At 43.3% G+C, this 22,500-nt stretch overlaps 3 protein-coding genes across 3 annotated transcripts in view; 2 read left to right on the top strand and 1 right to left on the bottom strand.

Moving 5' to 3' along the window:
• znf276 (zinc finger protein 276) overlaps positions 1-1,762 on the bottom strand; it is a 17,073-nt gene extending 15,311 nt beyond the window's left edge. The window contains exons 1-2 of the mRNA XM_036535518.1: positions 1,462-1,762; positions 391-712 (exon numbers count right to left, since the gene is read on the bottom strand). Of these exons, the coding sequence (XP_036391411.1) occupies positions 391-712; positions 1,462-1,762 (623 nt within the window). The remainder of the gene's footprint in view (positions 1-390; positions 713-1,461) is intronic.
• Positions 1,763-5,613: 3,851 nt separating this feature from the next.
• Positions 5,614-12,134, top strand: LOC118782217 (VPS9 domain-containing protein 1-like). Its single transcript, XM_036535519.1, has 4 exons — positions 5,614-5,709; positions 7,598-7,670; positions 11,049-11,207; positions 11,974-12,134. The coding sequence occupies exons 1-4, from the start codon at positions 5,620-5,622 to the stop codon at positions 12,132-12,134; spliced, it is 483 nt and encodes a 160-aa protein (XP_036391412.1). The 5' UTR covers positions 5,614-5,619.
• Positions 12,135-14,063: 1,929 nt separating this feature from the next.
• LOC118782396 (VPS9 domain-containing protein 1-like) overlaps positions 14,064-22,500 on the top strand; it is a 16,192-nt gene continuing 7,755 nt past the window's right edge. The window contains exons 1-4 of the mRNA XM_036535729.1: positions 14,064-14,144; positions 20,854-20,916; positions 21,836-21,888; positions 22,403-22,490. Of these exons, the coding sequence (XP_036391622.1) occupies positions 14,073-14,144; positions 20,854-20,916; positions 21,836-21,888; positions 22,403-22,490 (276 nt within the window). The 5' untranslated portion in view covers positions 14,064-14,072. The remainder of the gene's footprint in view (positions 14,145-20,853; positions 20,917-21,835; positions 21,889-22,402; positions 22,491-22,500) is intronic.

The raw sequence follows: 22,500 nt of genomic DNA on the forward strand, positions 1-22,500 counted from the left end.
ACACACACACATACTGTAAATACACGCTCACATACTCACACACACACACATACTGTAAATACACGCTCACACACACACACACACTGTAAATACACGCTCACACACTCTCACACATACTGTAAATACACGCTCACACACTCACACATACTGTAAATACACGCTCACACACACACACACACACACTGTAAATACACGCTCACACACTCTCACACATACTGTAAATACACGCTCACACACTCACACATACTGTAAATACACGCTCACACACACACACACACACACTGTAAATACACGCTCACACACACACACTGTAAATACACGCTCACACACACACACATATAAATAAACGCTCACACACACACACACACACACACACACACACACGCGTACCCGTCGCGGCCCGCCTGCGCCGGCGGCGGCAGGTTGGCCCGGCGCAGGAACGCGCGGAGCACCCGCCGGCACCTGTAGAACTCCGCGCGGCACCCGCCGCAGACGTACGCCGAGAGGGCGGGGTCGCGGCTCAGAGCCACGCCCAGCAGCCGCCGGAAGTCGGCGCAGAACGGCGCCGCCCCCTCCTCCTCCTCCTCCTCCTCCTCTCCTCCGTCCTCCTCCTCTTCCTCCTCCTCTTCTTCCTCGCCGGCCCGGGGCTTCCCGAAGGCGTGCCGGAGGCGCCGGGGCGAGAACCTTCCGTGGCAGAGGCGGCAGAAGGAGCCTAGAACCCGTCACGGCGGCGGGGGTAAAAAAAAACGAGACGTTTAGCGTTTAGCGTTTGCACTCATCCGTTTTATTCACCTCTTTCTCTCTCCTCCTTCTTCTCTTTTCTCAGGCGAAGCACAGTAAACCAGAAACCACCATGAAAGAAAAGCTACATTACATTACATTATTAGCGTTTAGCCCCTGCTCATTACATTACATTATATTATTAGCCTTTAGCCCCTACTCGTTACATTACATTACATTATTAGCCTTTAGCCCCTGCTCATTACATTACATTACATTATTAGCCTTTAGCCCCTGCTCATTACATTACATTATATTATTAGCCTTTAGCCCCTGCTCATTACTTTACATTATATTATTAGCATTTAGCCTCTACTCATTACATTACATTATATTATTAGCGTTTAGCCCCTGCTCATTACTTTACATTACATTATTAGCCTTTAGCCTCTACTCATTACATTACATTACATTATTAGCCTTTAGCCCCTACTCATTGCATTACATTACATTATTAGCATTTAGCATTAGCTCTTACCCAGAGCCGCTTACACAGGTTACGGTTTTATCCGTTTATACAGCTGGATGTTTACTGAGGCCGTTCTGGGGTTAAGAACCTCACCCCCCTCCCCAGCGGGGAATCGACCCATCAACCAGCTGCAGCTGACGTTCGCTTAGCCTTTTCCATCAGAGATCAGACACCGCAGGAGGGAAGAGGGATCGCGACCCCGAAGCACTCACCCGGTTGCCTGGCGTCGCTCTCGGCGGCGGGGACGGGGGCTCCGATCAAGCGCCCACCCGGTCCGTCCCCTCCTCCTCCTCCTCCTCTTCCATCTCCCTCTCGCCCCCCATCCACACGCTTCGGATCGCATCCCCGTCCTCCCCCTCCTCCTCCGCTCCCCCTCCTCCTCCTCCTACGGGGCCCGGCTCCGGGTCTCCCCCTCCGCCGGGTCGCGACCCCCACCCTCAGCACCACCGCCGCCGCTCTCCCTCTCCCTCCCCCACCACCACCCCCACCACCACCACGCCGGTCCCTCTTCATATCGAATCCCCCCCAAAAATCCAACCCTCCCTCCCCAGGCTAGGACAAGCTCAACTCCCCCACCACCAACCACCAACCAACCCCCACACACCCTCCTCCTTCCCCGATCACGACCACACAACCGCCAGCATCACGACAAACCCCCCCCCCCCTCTCCCCTCTCCCCTCTCCAAAGCTAACAAGCTAACAAGCTAACAACACCAAACAGAAAAAGTTCCACAAAAAAAAACCCCAACTTTAAAAAGCGCGGCGCGGCGGGGCTCGTAAAAATTAACACAAATAATATTAATATAACATTTCTAGAACCCACACCCTACCCCTGAGCCCTTTTAATAAAACCACATATACATATATATATATTAAATATGAATATTGCGTTTCCCAGGGCGACGAGCCGGCGGGCTAGCTAGCTAACGCGGCTAACTCCCATGTTTAGGGGGGAAAGCGAACGGTGATAGAGATACAGAGAGACGAACCCGGAAGTAAAACGGTCGGGTCCGCCGACCGCGAAGAAGAAGGAGGAGAAGCGAGACTGACCAATGGGAGACGAGGAGCGTTTGGAGGGTGTCGGGTTTCGCAGCGCCGCCCGCAGGACAGGCGGGGAACTGCAGGACTTCGTGTGTCGCGGATACTCGTTTCTTTATTAGATAGATACATAGATGGAGAGATAGATAGACAGACAGATAGATAAATAGATAGATAGATAGATACATAGATAGATACATAGAAAGATAGATAGATAGATAGATAGATACATAGAAAGATAGATAGATAGAGAGATAGATAGATACATAGAAAGATAGATAGAGAGATAGATAGATACATAGATAGACAGACAGACATATAGATAGATAGATAGATAGATAGACAGATAGATAGACAGATTAATAGATAGACAGATAGATAGATAGATAGACAGATAGATATATAGAGAGATACATAGATAGGGAGACAGATAAATAGATAGAGACAGACAGATAGACAGATAGATAAATAGATAGATAGATAGACAGATAGACAGGTAGATAGAGAGATAGACAGATAGATAGATAGATACATAGATAGATAGATAGATAGATAGAGAGATAGACAGACAGATAGATAGAGATAGACAGATAGATACATGGATAGATAGATACATAGACAGATAGGTAGATAGAGAGATAGATAGATAGATAGATAGATAGATAGATAGATGGACAGATAGATAGATAGACAGATAGATAGATAGACAGATAGATATATAGATAGATAGACGAATAGATAAATAGATAGATACATAGATAGAGAGATAGACAGATAGATAGACATATAGATAGATAGATGGATGGATAGACAGATAGATAGATAGATAGATAGATAGATAGATAGATAGACAGATAGGTAGATAGAGAGATAGACAGATAGATAGATAGATACATGGATAGATAGATACATAGACAGATGGGTAGATAAAGAGATAGATAGATAGATGGACAAATAGATAGATATAGACAGATAGATGGATGGATAGACAGACAGATAGATAGATAGACAGATAGACATATAGATAGATGCATAGATAAATAGCTACATAGATAGATAGATAAACAAGTGGCTCTGGATAAGAGCTAACGCTAAGTGCTAAACACACATTCCATAAAAAATATGAGATTCATTTCTCATATTTCAAGACGTAACGTTCGAGCCTAGCTAAACGCTTCCGTAGCTAAGCTAAGCTAGCTGAGCCTTAGCTCCAATCAGCAAAACGACGATTCCACTAAGCTTCCCCCTTGAGGGAATATTATATTATTATATTATCATTATAGAAACGGCTCCTAATATGATTATTAATGCACTAATAACTCAAAACAACCAATGCTATTGATATAATAAGTGTACTCGACTCTAGGGACTGGTTAGCTTTTGATAACCTCATATCAGTTCAGTAATATCACTGGGGACTGAAGGAATAATATCAAATTCATAAAATATTATAGGTTTTATTGAGTCTTTCATAAGATTTATTAAAAATTAAAACAACATATTTGATAGGAGAAGCTTTTTTTTAAAGGAAATTTTCATATTAGCAGTTTCTCCAATCGAATCGAATAAATAACTGATATAAGAATAACAATAAGATATTATAACATCATATATTAATATTACAATTATTGTTACGTTATTTATTGTATTATAAATATATATCAGACAATATCTGTCATAATAAAGAGACTTATATCTCCTTATATCCATACATTCATTGTACCATACAGTAAACCTCGTTATCCTATAATAATAAAAATAAAACTACAAAAATTAATGTCTCCTGACTTCTTTTAATATATAACGTGGAATAAAGTGGCATAAAATAATAATATTTAATATTCATATTTTAATATTCATATGTCATTCAGTCCGCCCCACTCTTTCACTACAAAACACACGTAACAACTTTTTCCTTTAACTGATGTGTCTTATTATTATTATTATTATTATTATTGCTATTAATATTTATTATAATTCCCTGTGAACAGAAAAAAGGACCCAAAGGCAATTGTCCTACCCTGACAACGTACATCTTTTACAAAATATGAAATATTAAAATATAAAACTATAAAAATCGTAATATAAGATTATAACACCACACAAAACAGTATCATATATAATATATGTATATATAGTAGCATATATTTTGGCAACGTTTCGCTTTTTTAATAAGGAAAAGCCATAGAATGTCATGCTATAATAATAATAATTATAATAACAATAATAATAATAATAACAATAATGATAATAATCACAATAATAACAATAATAATAATAATTTTTAAACCTTTTCTCTGCTGTTAAACTCGTCTTTTGACCCCCTAAAACAACACAAGGATTAAATGTGTTATTATATATGAAGTATATTAAAGTATTAAACATTATATTATATATATATATATAATATTAAGTATATTAAAGTATTAAACATTATATTATATATATATATATAATATTAAGTATATTAAAGTATTAAACATTATATATATATATATATATATATAATACATTATACATTATATATATTTATTATATATGAAGTATATTAAAGTATTAAACATTATATTATATATATATTATATATTATACATTATATATAGTTATTATATGTTAAGTATATTAAAGTATTAAACATTATATATTATATATATTTACTATATATGAAGTATATTAAAGTATTAAACATTATACATTATATATATATATTATATATTATATATTATATATATTTACTATATATTAAGTATATTAAAGTATTAAACATTAGATATTATATATATATATATATATTATATCTTATATATTATACATTATATATATTTATTATATATGAAGTATATTAAAGTATTAAACATTATACATTATATATATATATTATATCTTATATATTATACATTATATATATTTATTACATATTAAGCATATTAAAGTATTAAACATTAGATATTATATATATATTATATTATATATTATACATTATATATATTTATTATATTTACATTTACATTTACATTTATTTATTTAGCAGATATTATATATGAAGTATATTAAGGTATTAAACATTTTTAAATTTAATTAAACACATTAAATATGTTATTATATGCTAAGTGTGCTAAATATATCAGATTATTGAATGTATTAAATGTGTTATTAAGTGTATATAGGTCGAATCCCAGCGTCTGGGTTTTGATCCAGAAGGGATTCCGTTTCATAAAGCGGCGCTTACGGATACGGAGGAGCGTCGCCGTGCGTCGTGACGTCACCTGATGACGTAATGACGTCGAGGGGGGCGACGTACGGCGTCAGGAAGAACAACGATAACAACAGCGATGGCGGACGGCGGCGGGCTTCGACCCCTGCAGGCGGCCATGAAGCTCGCCAACGCGGCCGTGGGGCTCGAAGCCGGGGAGAGGCACAGGGTGAGAGGGGCTGGGGTCGCGACCCGCGGGGCGCGTAGGGCTTAACGACATGCTACGGCTAACATGATACGGCTAACCCGCACACGGGGGGGGGGGGTCGCGATCGTACGGCGTCGCAGGGCGCCCCTTGTCAGCCCTCGCTGGCCGGCGCCAGAACCTCATCGATCGCATCTGGCGCGGTGGTGTTATATTAAAAGTCGTATCCGCGTCATTTATAGCGTCGCTTTGGCCCCCGACGGTTGTAGGATCTAACACGGCGCGGCTCTTTTAAGTGGCATACCCGTGCTGTTTATGTTAGCCTGCACTGTTAGCGTTTAGCGTTAGCTCTTACCCAGATCCGCTTACACGGGTTACGGTTTTATCCGTTTATACAGCTGGGGAATCGAACCGGCGACCTCCCGGTTACGAGCCCCTACTCATTACATTACATTACATTATTAGCATTTAGCGTTAGCTCTTACCCAGAGCTGCTTACACAGGCTACAGTGTTATAGCCTGCTGGGTATGTGTGCTACTGAGGGCGATTCTGGGTTCAAACGCCTTCGCCCGTCCGGGGGAACCGAACCGGCCACCTCCCGGTTACGAGCCCCGCCCTGCGCCTTAGCCGCTACGCTACGCTAACCGCCCCGGCAGCGACATCATAACCGTGTGGATCATCGCTACACAGTAACGTTCAGATCATAGGATCATTTCAGCGCTTCGAGCGGCTCTGCGGGAGAGCTAACGCTAAATGCTAACAATGCAACGCATTATAATGAGCAGAGGCTCAAAACCGGCAGGTCGCCGGTTCGATCCCGGCTACATAAACGGATGAAACCGGACGGGATGCTAACGCTAAAGGCTAACAACGTAGTCCGTTAGTTATCACTTGAAACAAAATGAGTCAATTGCTAATCACAGGGGGGGGGGAATAAACCTGTTAGCCTAACAAAGTCAATGAGGAGGCTGTTAGCCGTTAGCAATGCGTAAATGTGTGCAAGTAAACGGCGTAGCTGCTAGCAGGTTAGCCGTTAGCGATGCGCAAATGCGTTCAAGTCAACGGCGTGGCTGCTAGCAGGTTAGCCGCTAGCGATGCGCAAATGCGTTCAAGTCAACGGCGTGGCTGCTAGCAGGTTAGCCGCTAGCGATGCGTAAATGTGTAGAAGTCAATGGCGTGGCTGTTAGCAGGTTAGCCGTTAGCGATGCGTAAATGTGTACAAGTCAACGGCGTGGCTGCTAGCAGGTTAGCCGCTAGCGATGCGTAAATGTGTACAAAGTCAACGGCGTGGCTGCTAGCAGGTTAGCCGTTAGCGATGCGTAAATGTGTACAAAGTCAACGGCGTGGCTGCTAGCAGGTTAGCCGCTAGCGATGCGTAAATGTGTACAAAGTCAACGGCGTGGCTGCTAGCAGGTTAGCCGCTAGCGATGCGTAAATGTGTAGAAGTCAACGGCGTAGCTGCTAGCAGGTTAGCCATTAGCGATGCGTGAATGTGTACAAAGTCAACGGCGTGGCTGCTAGCAGGTTAGCCGCTAGCGATGCGTAAATGTGTACAAAGTCAACGGCGTGGCTGCTAGCAGGTTAGCCGTTAGCGATGCGTAAATGTGTACAAAGTCAACGGCGTGGCTGCTAGCAGGTTAGCCGCTAGCGATGCGTAAATGTGTAGAAGTCAATGGCATGGCTGCTAGCAGGTTAGCCGCTAGCGATGCGTAAATGTGTACAAAGTCAACGGCGTGGCTGCTAGCAGGTTAGCCGCTAGCGATGCGTAAATGTGTACAAAGTCAACGGCGTGGCTGCTAGCAGGTTAGCCGCTAGCGATGCGTAAATGTGTACAAAGTCAACGGCGTGGCTGCTAGCAGGTTAGCCGTTAGCCATTGATAACACGACTTCTTTGCCCCCCCCCCCTTACAGGAGGCTTATTGCGAATATCTGCGAAGCATCGGCTACATTTCGCAGACGCTGCTGGAAGATGCGGTGTCGAAACGTAAGGATCACGTCCGAGGGCTAACATGAGTTAGCTTTGCGCTAATCTGAAGCCAGGCAGCCGAGAAAGCTAAGGGAAGATGAGTACAGACACTACCATGAGTTAGCTTTGTGCTAATCTGATGATAGGCAGCCTAGAAAGCTAAGGGAAGATGAGTACAGACACTACCACGAGTTAGCTTTGCGCTAACCTGAACCTTGACAGCCTAGAAAGCTAAGGGAAGCCAAGTACATACACTACTGTGGGTTAGCTTTGTGCTAATCTGAAAGTATACAGCATAGAAAACTAAGGGAGGCCGAGTACATACACTACCATGAGTTAGCTTTGTGCTAATCTGAAAGTAGACAGCCTAGAAAGCTAAGGGAAGCCGAGTACCTACACTACCATGAGTTAGCTTTGTGCTAATCTGAAAGTACACAGCCTAGAAAGCTAAGGGAAGCCAAGTACATACACTACCATGAGTTAGCTTTGTGCTAATCTGAATCTACACAACCTAGAGAACTAAGGGAATCCAAGTACCTACACTACCATGAGTTAGCGTTGTGCTAATCTGAAAGTAGACAGCCTAGAAAGCTAAGGGAGGTCAAACTCATCTGCTGTCATGAGTTAGCTTTGTGCTAACCTGAAACTAGACAGCCTAGAAAGCTAAGGGAAGCCAAGTACATACACTACCATGAGTTAGCGTTGTGCTAATCTGAAAGTAGACAGCCTAGAAAGCTAAGGGAAGCCGAGTGCATACGCTACCATGAGTTAGCGTTGTGCTAATCTGAAAGTAGACAGCCACTGACAGCTAAACATCACAACAACTGTCTGTCTCTCTTTCTCTCTTTCTCTCCGCTTTATTTTTCTCCTGTTCCATTTCTTTTTCCCTCCATCTTCCCTTCTCTTTCTTCCCCATTCTCACTCTTCGTCTTTCCCTCTTTATTTCTTGTTCTCTCTCTCTTTCCCTGCTTTTCTTTCTTCTTTCTTCTTCTCTCTTTCTTTCTTTCTTTTCCTGCTTTTCTTTTTCTTTCTCCTTTCTCTCTCTTGTTCTCTCTCTCTCTTCTTTCTCCTTTCTCACCCCCCTCTCTTTCTTTCCTGTCATCTCTCTCTCTTTCTCTCTCACACCAGCGAGTGTGAGCACACCGGTCAAGCGCTACACCGAGTTAGCTTTGCGCTAACCTGAAGCTAAGACAGCCTGACAGCTAGACAACAACAGTCTCTCTCTCTCTATCTCTTTCTCTCCGTTTTTATTTCTCTCTTTCTCTCTGTCATTTTGTTCTGTTGCTGCTTCTTTCTGTCTGTCTCTCTTTCTCTCTCTCTCTCTCTCTCTCTCTCATTCTCTCTTTATTGCTCTTTCTCTCTCTTTCCCATTCTCACTCTTTCCGTCTTTCTCGCTTTCTTTGCTTCTTGTTCTCTCCTTTTAAGTTTAAGTTTTTCTCTCTTTTTTCTCTCTTTCTTTCTTTCTCTCTCTCTCTCGTTCTTCTCTTTTTCTCCGCCCCTCTCTCTTTCTTTCTCCTTTCTGTCTCTCTCTCCCCCTGGCTTTCGTTCTCTTTCCCATTCTCTCACTCTGCCTTTCTCTTTCGTTCTTTCTTGTTCTCTTTCTCTCTTTTTCAGTTTCTCTTTCCCCTTCTTTCCCTCTCGTTCTTTCTTTCTTCTTTCTCTTTTTCTCTCCCCCTCTCTTTCTCTCTACTTTCTCTCTCTCTCTTTCTCTTTCTTTCCTGTTCTCGCTCTCTCTCTCTCTCTCAAACCAGCAAGTATGAGCACAACACCATTCAAGCCCGAACACAAGTTAACTTGTGACATTGCATTGTTAGCATTTAGCCCCTGCTCATTATATTACATTACATTATTAGCCTTTAGCCCCTGCTCATTACATTACATTACATTATTAGCCTTTAGCCCCTGCTCATTATATTACATTACATTATTAGCCTTTAGCCCCTGCTCATTATATTACATTACATTATTAGCCTTTAGCCCCTGCTCATTACATTACATTATTGGCATTTAGCATCATGGGAAATGTAGTCCCGTTACATTACATTACATTATTAGCGTTTAGCCCCTGCTCATTACATTACATTATATTATTAGCATTTAGCCCCTGCTCATTACATTACATTATATTATTAGCCTTTAGCCCCTGCTCATTACATTACATTATATTATTAGCCTTTAGCCCCTGCTCATTACATTACATTATATTATTAGCCTTTAGCCCCTGCTCCTTATCCTTATCAATCCCCTAACCTGATTGGTTCAAGGACGCCGGACTCACAGTTGATTGATTGATTGATTGATTGCGTCGCGTAAGAAAGACTGTGTCCGTCGCTCTCCCTCTCTTTCATCTCCCGCTTTCCTCTCTATCTCTCTTCCTCACCCCCTCCCCTTCCTCTTCTATTCTTTCACTCCACGTTCCCCCCATCCCCAGCCCTCTCCTTCTCACGTTACCTCTTTTCTCCGTTTATCCTTTTCCTCTGTCTCTCTCGTCTCTCCCTCTCCCTCTCTTCCCCCCCCTCTCTCTCTCTCTCTCTCTCCCTCTCTCTCTGTCTTTCTCTCCTCTCTCTCTTTTTCCGTCTCTCATCTCTCCTTCTTTCTCTCTTTCCTTCCGTCTCTCTCTCTCTTTCTCTCCTCTTCCTGTCTTCTCTCTTTCTCTCTAACTCTTTCTCTCCTCTTCTCTGTCTCTCCCTCTCTCTCTCTTTCTCTCCTCTTCCTTTGCCCACTCTCTCTGTCTTTCTCTCTACCACTCTCTCTCTCTCTCCTCTCTCTCTGTCTTCCTCTCTTCCTCACCCTCTCCCTTCCTCGTTCCTCTCTTCTACTTTCCGTTCCCCCCATCCCTCGCTTTCTTCCTCTTCTCCCTGTTCTTACATTACACTACATTTACAGTACATCTAATCGGCGTATAATCTTTCTTTCCTTCTCTCCCTCCCTCATCCCTTCCTCTTTTCTTTCTTTCACTTTCCTTTCCCCCGTCCCTCGTTTCCTCCGTCCCTCTCCCTCCCCCTCTCCCTCCCTCCTTCTTTCTTCCGCCTTCTGTCCCCCATCCCTCGCTTTCTCCCTCTCACGTTACATTCATCCTGCATTTATTCTTTATTCTCTCTCTTTCTTTCTCTCTCCCTCCCCCTCTCCCCTCCTCGTTCCTTTCTTCCGCTTTCCTTTCCCCCATCCCTCGCTTCCTCTATCTCCCTTCCTCACCCCTCCCTCCCTCTCTTCTCTCTTTCACTTTCTCTTTCCCCCCCATCCCTCGCTCTCTCTCCCCCCTTAGACGACATGACGTTCACGTTAAATTTATCCTGCGTTTATTCTTCACGCTCTCTCTCCCTCTCTCTCCCTCTCTCTCTCTCTCTCTCTCTCTCTCTCTCTCTCTCTCCCTCTCTCCCTCTCTCTCTCTCCCAGCGGACGGAGAGATGGCGACGGCGGAGGTCGAGCGGATGCTGCGATTGGCCGAGCAGTGCCTCGATCGGGTCAAATCCTACGCCGGGCGGAGGAGCGACGTCACTTCCTCGTCTGGCCCCGCCTCCCTCCCCGCCCCCAACGCCGACGCGCCCAAAAGGGGTATGATTGGAGGGGGGGGGGGGGCGGTGAACCCGCGACCTTCTGGTTACGAGCCCCGGCTCCTTACCGCTACGATACGCTTCTTCCCTATTGAACGCACACTACATTATTAGCGTTTAGCCCCTGCTCATTACATTATTAGCGTTTAGCCCCTGCTCATTAAATTATTAGCGTTTAGCCCCCGCTCATTACATTATTAGTGTTTAGCCCCTGCTCATTACATTATTAGCATTTAGCCCCTGCTCATTACATTACATTACATTATTAGCGTTTAGCCCCTGCTCATTACATTACATTACATTATTAGCCTTTAGCCCCTGCTCATTACATTATTAGCGTTTAGCCCCTGCTCATTACATTACATTACATTATTAGCGTTTAGCCCCTGCTCATTACATTACATTATTAGCGTTTAGCCCCTGCTCATTACATTACATTACATTATTAGCGTTTAGCCCCTGCTCATTGCATTACATTACATTATTAGCGTTTAGCCCCTGCTCATTGCATTACATTACATTATTAGCGTTTAGCCCCTGCTCATTACATTACATTACATTATTAGCATTTAGCCCCTGCTCATTACATTACATTACATTATTAGCATTTAGCCCCTGCTCATTACATTACATTACATTATTAGCGTTTAGCGTTAGCTCTTACCCAGAGCCGCTTACACAGGTCACAGTTTTATCCGTTCACACAGCTGGAATCGAACCAGCAGCCTTCTGGTTGACTCCTTTTGTGACTCCTCTCTCTTTCGCAGAGGCAGCGTCCCCCCGAAAAGCCTCCCCCCACCCGGCGCCGGGGCACCGGCGGGTCCTCTCCGACGGCAGCCCGGTCGGGGACGGGTTCGCGGCCCCTTTCCTCCCGCCGGAGATCTTCCACAAGCTCCAGGAGGCCGAGTCTTTCGACGCCAAGAAGTGAGTCCGAGAACCGAACAAAACCCCGACCCGTTTCCGCGCAAACCGCGCACAGGGACGTCCCTGATTGGCCCAGAGGCGTCACCAGGCGGGTTTGGACCAATCAGGGAAGAGTATTCTGCGCGTGCAGCTGGCAGGAGTCACATCTCGTTATATTATATTACATTACATTACATTACATTATTAGCCTTTAGCCCCTGCTCATTACATTACATTATTAGCGTTTAGCCCCTGCTCATTATATTACATTACATTATTAGCCTTTAGCCCCTGCTCATTACATTACATTATTAGCGTTTAGCCCCTGCTCATTACATTACATTACATTATTAGCCTTTAGCCCCTGCTCATTACATTACATTATTAGCCTTTAGCCCCTGCTCATTACATTACATTATTAGCCTTTAGCCCCTGCTCATTACATTACATTACATTATTAGCGTTTAGCCCCTACTCCCTATGATTGAGTGTGTGTGTGATTGTGTGTGGTACGACAGCAGCTGTGAAACCAGGTAAGGAGCAGGGGGTCATAACCATAAGGTTGCTGGCTCGATTCCCCGCTGGGATGAGGTTCTTAACCCCAGAACGGCCTCAGTAAACATCCAGCTGTATAAACGGATAAAACTGTAACCTGTGCAAGCGGCTCTGGATAAGAGCTAACGATAAACGCTAATAATGTAATGTAATATAATGAGCAGAGGCTAAAGGCTAATAATGTAATGTAATGTAATGAGCAGAGGCTAAAGGCTAATAATGTAATGTAATGTAATGAGCAGGGGCTAAACGCTAATAATGTAATGTAATGTAATGAGTAGAGGCTAAACGCTAAAACTGTAATGTAATGTAACGGGACTACATTTCCCATGATGCAACATGCTAATAATGTAAAGTAATGAGCAGGGGCTAAAGGCTAATAATGTAATGTAATATAAGGAGCAGGGGCTAAACGCTAATAATGTAATGTAATGAGCAGGGGCTAAAGGCTAATAATGTGTGTGTGTGTGTGTGTGTGTGTGTGCGTGTGCGTGGCAGGGAGCTGACCCCGATCGAGGAAGCGTCCCGGCTGAACCAGAAGCTTAAGGCGACCTACGAGGCCCGCCTCGCCCGGCTACCGCCCGGCCAGGCTACCCAGAAGACCTCGCTGGTGAGTGTGTGTGTGTGTATAGAGTGTGTGTGTGTGTTTGTCTGTGTGTGGGTGTGTGTTTTTAGTGTGTGTATGTGTGTGTGTGTGTGTGTGTGTGTTGTCTGTCTGTGTGTGAGTGTGTGTTTTTAGTGTTTGTGTGTGTGTTTCTGTTAGTTACTGTGTGCTTGTTAGTTAGTGTGTATGTGTGTGTGTGTGTGTGTGTGAGTGAGTGTGTGTGTTTTTAGTGTGTGTGTGTGTGTGTGTGTTTCTGTTAGTTACTGTTTGTGTGTTTGTTAGTTAGTGTGTATATATGTGTGTGTGTGTGTGTGTGTGTGTGAGTGAGTGTGTGTGTTTTAGTGTGTGTGTGTGTGTGTTTCTGTTAGTTACTGTTTGTGTGTTTGTTAGTTAGTGTGTATATATGTGTGTGTGTGTGTGTGTGCGTGTGCGTGTGCGCGCTTAGCCCCTCCCACCCCTCTAAACCCCTCCCCCCTTTTTTTAAAACCAACCCAGAAACACCGCCCCCTTTCTCTGACGCGCCGACGCCGCGACACACACACACACACACACACACACACACACCTCCCCAGGTAGAGAGAGAGAGCTTCCCATCCCTTCCTTTTCTTCTCGTCTTTTTCTCTTTTCTTTCCCCCCGTGTCGGGCGTTTTTCCCCCCTCCACCTTTCCACCTCCATTTTCACCCCGTTTTTCGTGGGCCCCCCCCCCCCCCAGAGAGAAAGAGAGAGAGAGAAAGAAAGAGAGAGCATAAAAAAAGAAAGAAAGACAAATCAAAAAAAAAGAACAGATGGAGAAAGAGAGAAAAATGCCCCGCAGACGCTCCGAGACGCCGAGGGATTTGCGCGTCTACTGGAAGAAGCTCAAGGCGTTTTTAAAGGTAGACAATCCGTCCATCCCCCCTTAATAACCAGTTATTAACTTATTAGTTATTAATAATATCATAAATATGAACAATACACCATAAAAGCAACCCAATCCGCGCAGAAAAACTACCCAAAACCCCCCGCAAAAATCGCTAATTCCGCTACCAATTAGCGTCTCTATCGTTTGTACCGAGCCTACGTCATATATTTTTATTAATATCACCATAATTTCCCGCGATAATAATCAAATATTAATGCGTTTATGGGTGATATTAAAGCTCTGATACGTTTTCCACGCGTTATATTCGGAGCTCGGCGTGTTTTGGGCGAAGTTTGAGCGCTTTAGCTCGACTACGCGGGGGATAAATTAGCCAAAACTGCTAACTCTGCCGGCTGTTAGCGTCCACGCGTTTGTAGTTTTTATTAAATATATGATATGTTTTATTGTTATTGTGTTATGTTAGCGTCAGGCGAGTGTTTGGCTAACGCTGTAGCTTATACGCAAACTTTAGCACAGCTGACAAACTCACAGCTGACAAAGTTAGCACAAATCGCTAACTCCACCATCTGTTAGCATCCACGCGTTTGTAGTTTATATTAAAGATATATTTTACTGTTATTATGTTATGTTAGCGTCAGGCGAGTGTTTGGCCAGCGCTGTAGCTAATACGCAAACTTTAGCACAGCTGACAAAGTTAGCAAAAATCCCTAACTCCGCCATCTGTTAGCGTCCACGCGTTTGTAGTTTTTATTAAATATGTGATATGTTTTATTGTTATTGTGTTATGTTAGCGTCAGGCGAGTGTTTGGCTAACGCTGTAGCTTATAAGCAAACTTTAGCACAGCTGACAAACTCACAGCTGACAAAGTTAGCACGAATCGCTAACTCCGCCACTTGTTAGCATCCACGCGTTTGTAGTTTTTATTAAATATATGATATGTTTTATTATTATTATGATGTTATTTTGCTCAGGCGAGTGTTTGGCCAGCGCTGTAGCTAACACGCAAACTTTAGCACAATTGACAAACTCACAGCTGACAAAATTAGCCAAAACTGCTAACTCTGCCGGCTGTTAGCGTCCACGCGTTTGTAGTTTTTATTAAATATGTGATATGTTTTATTGTTATTGTGTTATGTTAGCGTCAGGCGAGTGTTTGGCTAACGCTGTAGCTTATACGCTAACTTTAGCACAGCTGACAAACTCACAGCTGACAAAGTTAGCACAAATCGCTAACTCCACCATCTGTTAGCATCCACGCGTTTGTAGTTTATATTAAAGATATATTTTACTGTTATTATGTTATGTTAGCGTCAGGCGAGTGTTTGGCCAGCGCTGTAGCTAACATGCAAACTTTAGCACAGCTGACAAAGTTAGCACAAATCGCTAACTCCGCCATCTGTTAGCATCCACGCGTTTGTAGTTTGTATTAAATATATATTTTATTGTTATTATGTTATGTTAACGTCAGGCGAGTGTTTGGCCAGCGCTGTAGCTTATACGCAAACTTTAGCACAGCTGACAAAGTTAGCACAAATCGCTAACTCCGCCATCTGTTAGCATCCACGCGTTGGTAGTTTGTATTAAAGATATAATATATCTTATTATTATTATGATGTTATTTTGCTCAGACGAGTGTTTGGCCAGCGCTGTAGCTAACACGCAAACTTTAGCACAGCTGACAAAGTTAGCAAAAATCGCTAACTCCGCCATCTGTTAGCATCCACGCGTTTGTAGTTTGTATTAAATATATAATATATTTTATTATTATTATGTATATATATTTTGCTCAGACGAGTGTTTGGCCAGCGCTGTAGCTAACATGCAAACTTTAGCACAACTGACAAACTCACAGCTGACAAAGTTAGCACAAATCGCTAACTCCGCCGCCTGTTAGCATCCACGCGTTTGTAGTTTGTATTAAATATGTAATATATTTTATTATTATGTTATTTTAACGTCAGGCGAGTGTTTGGCCAGCGCTGTAGCTTATACGCAAACTTTAGCACAGCTGACAAAGTTAGCACAAATCGCTAACTCCGCCACTTGTTAGCATCCACGCGTTTGTAGTTTGTATTAACGATATAATATATTTTATTATCATTATTATGTATATATATTTTGCTCAGACGAGTGTTTGGCTAACGTTCTGTGTGCAAACTTTAGCAAAACTCCACAGATGGCAACAAAAAATGCTATCTGCTATCTATGCTATCGCAGTCTGCTATCTGTCATAATCCACGCGTGTGTAGTTTGTATTAAAGATACAACGTGGATATTAATAAAACATAATATTTTGTCAGGCGAGCGTTTGGCTAACGCTATATCCTTCTATATAACTTCGGCACTTTAGCACAACTCTGCGGACGCCAAAGTTAGCAGAAAATGCTAACCCCCAATCCGTCCGCTCGCATTTACCCCTTTTTATTTCGCGTTACAGCTGCGATGCAGCGACTTTTTATCATTTATCATGTGATATTATTAGCTATTAGCATTATTCGCAACTAGACAATTAAACCCCCATAAAACGCTGTAAAAACCCGCATTAAGTGCGATTAAAACCCCATAAAACGCTGTAAAAACCCGCATTAAGTGCGATTAAACCCCCATAAAACGCTGTAAAAACCCGCATTAAGTGCGATTAAACCCCCATAAAACGGTATAAAAACCCGCATTAAGTGCGATTAAACCCCCTTAAAACGCTGTAAAAACCCGCATTAAGTGCCATTAAAACCCCCATAAAACGCAGTAAAAACCCGCATTAAGTGCGATTAAACCCCCATAAAACGCGATAAAAACCCGCATTAAGTGCGATTAAACCCCCATAAAACGCTGTAAAAACCCGCATTAAGTGCGATTAAACCCCCATAAAACGCGATAAAAACCCGCATTAAGTGCGATTAAACCCCCATAAAACGCTGTAAAAACCCGCATTAAGTGCGATTAAACCCCCATAAAACGCGATAAAAACCCGCATTAAGTGCAATTAAACCCCCATAAAACGCTGTAAAAACCCGCATTAAGTGCGATTAAACCCCCATAAAACGCTGCAAAAACCCGCATTAAGTGCGATTAAACCCCCTTAAAACGCTGTAAAAACCCGCATTAAGTGCGATTAAAACCCCTTAAAACGCTGTAAAAACCCGCATTAAGTGCGATTAAAACCCCTTAAAACGCTGTAAAAACCCGCATTAAGTGCGATTAAACCCCCTTAAAACGCTATAAAAACCCGCATTAAGTGCGATTAAACCCCCATAAAACGCTGTAAAAACCCGCATTAAGTGCGATTAAACCCCCATAAAACGCTGCAAAAACCCGCATTAAGTGCGATTAAACCCCATAAAACGCTGTAAAAACCCGCATTAAGTGCAATTAAACCCCCATAAAACGCTGTAAAAACCCGCATTAGGTGCGATTAAACCCCAATAAAAACGCGATAAAAAACCCGCATTAAGTGCGATTAAACCCCCATAAAACGGTATAAAAACCCGCATTAAGTGCGATTAAACCCCCATAAAACGCTGTAAAAACCCGCATTAAGTGCGATTAAAACCCCCATAAAACGCTGTAAAAACCCACATTAAGTGCGATTAAACCCCCATAAAACGCTGTAAAAACCCGCATTAAGTGCAATTAAACCCCCATAAAACGCTGTAAAAACCCGCATTAAGTGCGATTAAACCCCCATAAAACGCTGTAAAAACCCGCATTAAGTGCGATTAAACCCCCTTAAAACGCAGTAAAAACCCGCATTAAGTGCAATTAAACCCCCTTAAAACGCAGTAAAAACCCGCATTAAGTGCGATTAAACCCCCTTAAAACGCTGTAAAAACCCGCATTAAGTGCGATTAAACCCCATAAAACGCTATAAAAACCCGCATTAAGTGCGATTAAACCCCCATAAAACGCTATAAAAACCCGCATTAAGTGCGATTAAACCCCATAAAACGCTATAAAAACCCGCATTAAGTGCGATTAAACCCCCATAAAACGCGGTAAAAACCCGCATTAAGTGCGATTAAACCCCCATAAAACGCTGCAAAAACCCGCATTAAGTGCGATTAAACCCCCTTAAAACGCTGTAAAAACCCGCATTAAGTGCGATTAAAACCCCTTAAAACGCTGTAAAAACCCGCATTAAGTGCGATTAAAACCCCTTAAAACGCTGTAAAAACCCGCATTAAGTGCGATTAAACCCCCTTAAAACGCTATAAAAACCCGCATTAAGTGCGATTAAACCCCCATAAAACGCTGTAAAAACCCGCATTAAGTGCGATTAAACCCCCATAAAACGCTGCAAAAACCCGCATTAAGTGCGATTAAACCCCATAAAACGCTGTAAAAACCCGCATTAAGTGCAATTAAACCCCCATAAAACGCTGTAAAAACCCGCATTAGGTGCGATTAAACCCCCATAAAACGCGATAAAAACCCGCATTAAGTGCGATTAAACCCCCATAAAACGGTATAAAAACCCGCATTAAGTGCGATTAAACCCCCATAAAACGCTGTAAAAACCCGCATTAAGTGCGATTAAAACCCCCATAAAACGCTGTAAAAACCCACATTAAGTGCGATTAAACCCCCATAAAACGCTGTAAAAACCCGCATTAAGTGCAATTAAACCCCCATAAAACGCTGTAAAAACCCGCATTAAGTGCGATTAAACCCCCATAAAACGCTGTAAAAACCCGCATTAAGTGCGATTAAACCCCCTTAAAACGCAGTAAAAACCCGCATTAACTGCAGTTAAACCCCCTTTAAATGCAATGAAACTCCACGTTAACTGCAGTTAAAGCTCCCTTTAAACACAATTAAAATCCTCCCTAAAAATGCAATAAAACCCCCTTTAAATGCAATAAAACCCCCTTTAAATGCAATAAAAACCTCCATCAAACGCAATAAAAACCCGCAATTAACTGCAACGAAACCCCCGTAAAATACAACAACCCCCCCCCCCCCCATTAACTGCAGTTAAAACTCCCTTTAAACAATTAAAAACCCCCTTAAAAACACAATAAAAACCCGCCTTAACTCCAATTAAAACCTCTTTAAATGCAGTTAATGCGGGTTTTTCTTGCGTTTAAAGGGGGGTTTTATTGCATTTAAAGAGGTTTTAATTGGAGTTAATGCGGGTTTTTATTGTGTTTAAAGGGGGGTTTTATTGCAGCTAAACCCCCATAAAATACAACACCCCCCCCCCCATTAATTGCAAGTAAACCCTCCATTAATTACAATTAAACCCCCTTAAAATGCAATGAAAACCTCCATTAACTGCAGTAAAACCCCCTTTAAGCGCAATAAAAACCCCCATTAACTGCAATTAAAACCCCTTTAAACACAATAAACCCCCCCCCCCCCATTAACTGCAATTAAAACCCCCCTAAAACACAATTAAAACCCCCATAAAACGCAATAAAAACCCACATTAACTGCAATAAACCCCCTTTAAGCGCAATAAAAACCCACGTTAACTGCAATAAACCCCCTTTAAACGCAATAAAAACCCACATTAACTGCAATAAACCCCCTTTAAACGCAATAAAAACCCACATTAACTGCAATAAACCCCCTTTTAACGCAATAAACCCCCTTTAAACGCAATAAAACCCCCCCCCCCCCCATTAACTGCAGGTAAACCCCCATTAAACACCATAAAAACCCCCATAAAACGCAATAAAAACCCCCATTAACTGCAATTAAAACCCCTTTAAACACAAAAACCCCGTTAGCTGCCATTAAAACCCCTTTAAATGCTATAAAAACCCACATTAACTGCAGCTAAACCCCCATTAAACGCGATAAAAATCCATATTAAACTGCCATTAAAACCCCTTTAAACACAAAAACCCCCGTTAGCTGCCATTAAAACCCCTTTAAATGCTATAAAAACCCACATTAACTGCAGCTAAACCCCCTTTAAATGCAATAAAAACCCACTTAAACTGCCATTAAAACCCCTTTAAATGCTATAAAAACCCACATTAACTGCAGCTAAACCCCCTTTAAATGCAATAAAAACCCATATTAAACTGCCATTAAAACCCCTTTAAACACAAAAACCCCCGTTAGCTGCCATTAAAACCCCTTTAAATGCTATAAAAACCCACATTAACTGCAGCTAAACCCCCTTTAAATGCTATAAAAACCCACATTAAATGCAGCTAAACCCCCATTAAACGCAGTAAAAACCCATATTAAACTGCCATTAAAACCCCTTTAAACACAAAAACCCCCGTTAGCTGCCATTAAAACCCCTTTAAATGCTATAAAAACCCACATTAACTGCAGCTAAACCCCCATTAAACGCGATAAAAACCCACTTAAACTGCCATTAAAACCCCTTTAAATGCTATAAAAACCCACATTAACTGCAGCTAAACCCCCATTAAACGCGATAAAAACCCACGTTAACTGCAGCTAAACCCCCATTAAACGCGATAAAAACCCACGTTAACTGCAGCTAAACCCCCATTAAACGCGATAAAAACCCACTTAAACTGCACCGAAAGACCCCACCGGTAGCTTTTCTCACAAGCCCCCCGCGTTTCTCCGCGCTTTTAAGCTAAAAGCTAAGCTAATGGACGGACGGGTTTGTTTTTCCCCACGAAGGCCCCGTCAGAAACGCCCCGCACACTCCCCCACCCCGCTAACCGCTAACAGCCTCCCGCTAACCTGCTAACCCGCTAACGTATTTTCCGCACTGTTTTTTCCCCCCCCCCAGACCCTCTCCCTCCAGAGGCAGATGATGGAGAACCTGATCATCGCCAAAGCTCGCCAGGACGCCGTATCCTTTCGTGTGTGTGAGTGTGTGTGTGTGTGTGTGTGACGACACAGGGCAGAGCAGATAACCCGCGTCGCTAAGCTAAGCGCGTCAAACTTTGTACCGGGTCTCGAGTCCCGGCGACAGGATGGAAAACACATTGATCCGGGAGATCAATTTCTGTAGGCGTATGTAGCAACAGGGCAGGGGCTAAATGCTAATAATGTAATGTAATGTAATGAGCAGGGGCTAAACGCTAATAATGTAATGTAATGTAATGAGCAGGGGCTAAACGCTAATAATGTAATGTAATGTAATGAGCAGGGGCTAAAGGCTAATAATGTAATGTAATGAGCAGGGGCTAAATGCTAATAATATAATGTAATATAATGAGCAGGGGCTAAACGCTAATAATGTAATGTAATGTAATGAGCAGGGGCTAAAGGCTAATAATGTAATGTAATGTAATGAGCAGGGGCTAAACGCTAATAATGTAATGTACGGTAACCTGTGTTTTGGAGTGGAGGGAGAGGATTGGGGGTAGGGGTAAGCGGTTAGCGGTTAGGGTCAGGGGTTAAAGGATAGCGATAGAGGTTGTGGGTTAACGATTAGCAGTTGGGGTCAGAGGTTGGAGGTTAGCGGTTAGCGATTAGCCGGTTAGGGGTCAGGGTTCAGGGACATTGCTGGGAGGGTGGAGGTGGGAGTATTTGAAGACGGAGGGAGGCATTTGGGGTTAGCGAGGGGGTTATTTAGCAATGCGGGTGAAGATTAGCGGATAGGGGGTTGTATTTTGGGCCGGGGGGGGGCGGGGGAGGTATTCGGGGTTACAGGCGGTGATTGGGTCGCGTCCCTCAGACAGGGGCGGGGCAGGTTTTCTCGGAGAGGGAGAGAGAGAGAGAGAGAGAGAGAGAGAGAGAGAGACGTTTCCTGAGCGCGCCCCCAGCTGCACCGCAAGATGGAGGAACGAAGACTGAGGTTACAGGAAGAGGCTAACAGGTACCCGTCCCGCTGCTAGCGCTACTTGTAACCGGAAGGTCGCCGGGTCGATTCCCCGCCGGGGGCGCTGCTGCTGTACCCCCTCGGGGGTGAGGTTCTTAACCCCAGAGCGGCCTCAGTAAATATCCAGCTGTGTAAACGGGTAAAACTGTAACCTGTGTAAGCGGCTCTGGATAAGAGCTAATGCTAAATGCTAATAATGTAATGTAATGAGTAGGGGCTCGTAACCGGGAGGTCGCCGGTTCGATTCTCAGCTGTATGAACGGATAAAACTGTAACCTGTGTGAGCGGCTCTGGGGTAAGCGCTAACGCTAAATGAAGATGGCTTAGCATCAGAGCTCGCACACTGGGCAGGAGAAGTAGCATCAGAGCGAAGAGTAATGTGATGCAATTTAGCGTAACGTAGCGGAGGTCCGTAACCGTGTGTGTGTGTGTGTGTGTACGTGTGTGTGTGTGTGTGTGTGTGTGTGTGTGTGTGTGTGTGTGTGTGTGTGTGTGTGTGTTTTTCTCCCAGGAGGTTCGCTGGTTCGGGGCTCATAACCCCCGAGGAGCAAGAACAGAGACTTCTCTACGCCAACATCCTCGAGTACGAGCAAGACCACGTAAGTCTCT

This window comes from Megalops cyprinoides, chromosome 8 (assembly GCF_013368585.1).
Source record: "Megalops cyprinoides isolate fMegCyp1 chromosome 8, fMegCyp1.pri, whole genome shotgun sequence".
Taxonomy (NCBI): domain Eukaryota; kingdom Metazoa; phylum Chordata; class Actinopteri; order Elopiformes; family Megalopidae; genus Megalops; species Megalops cyprinoides.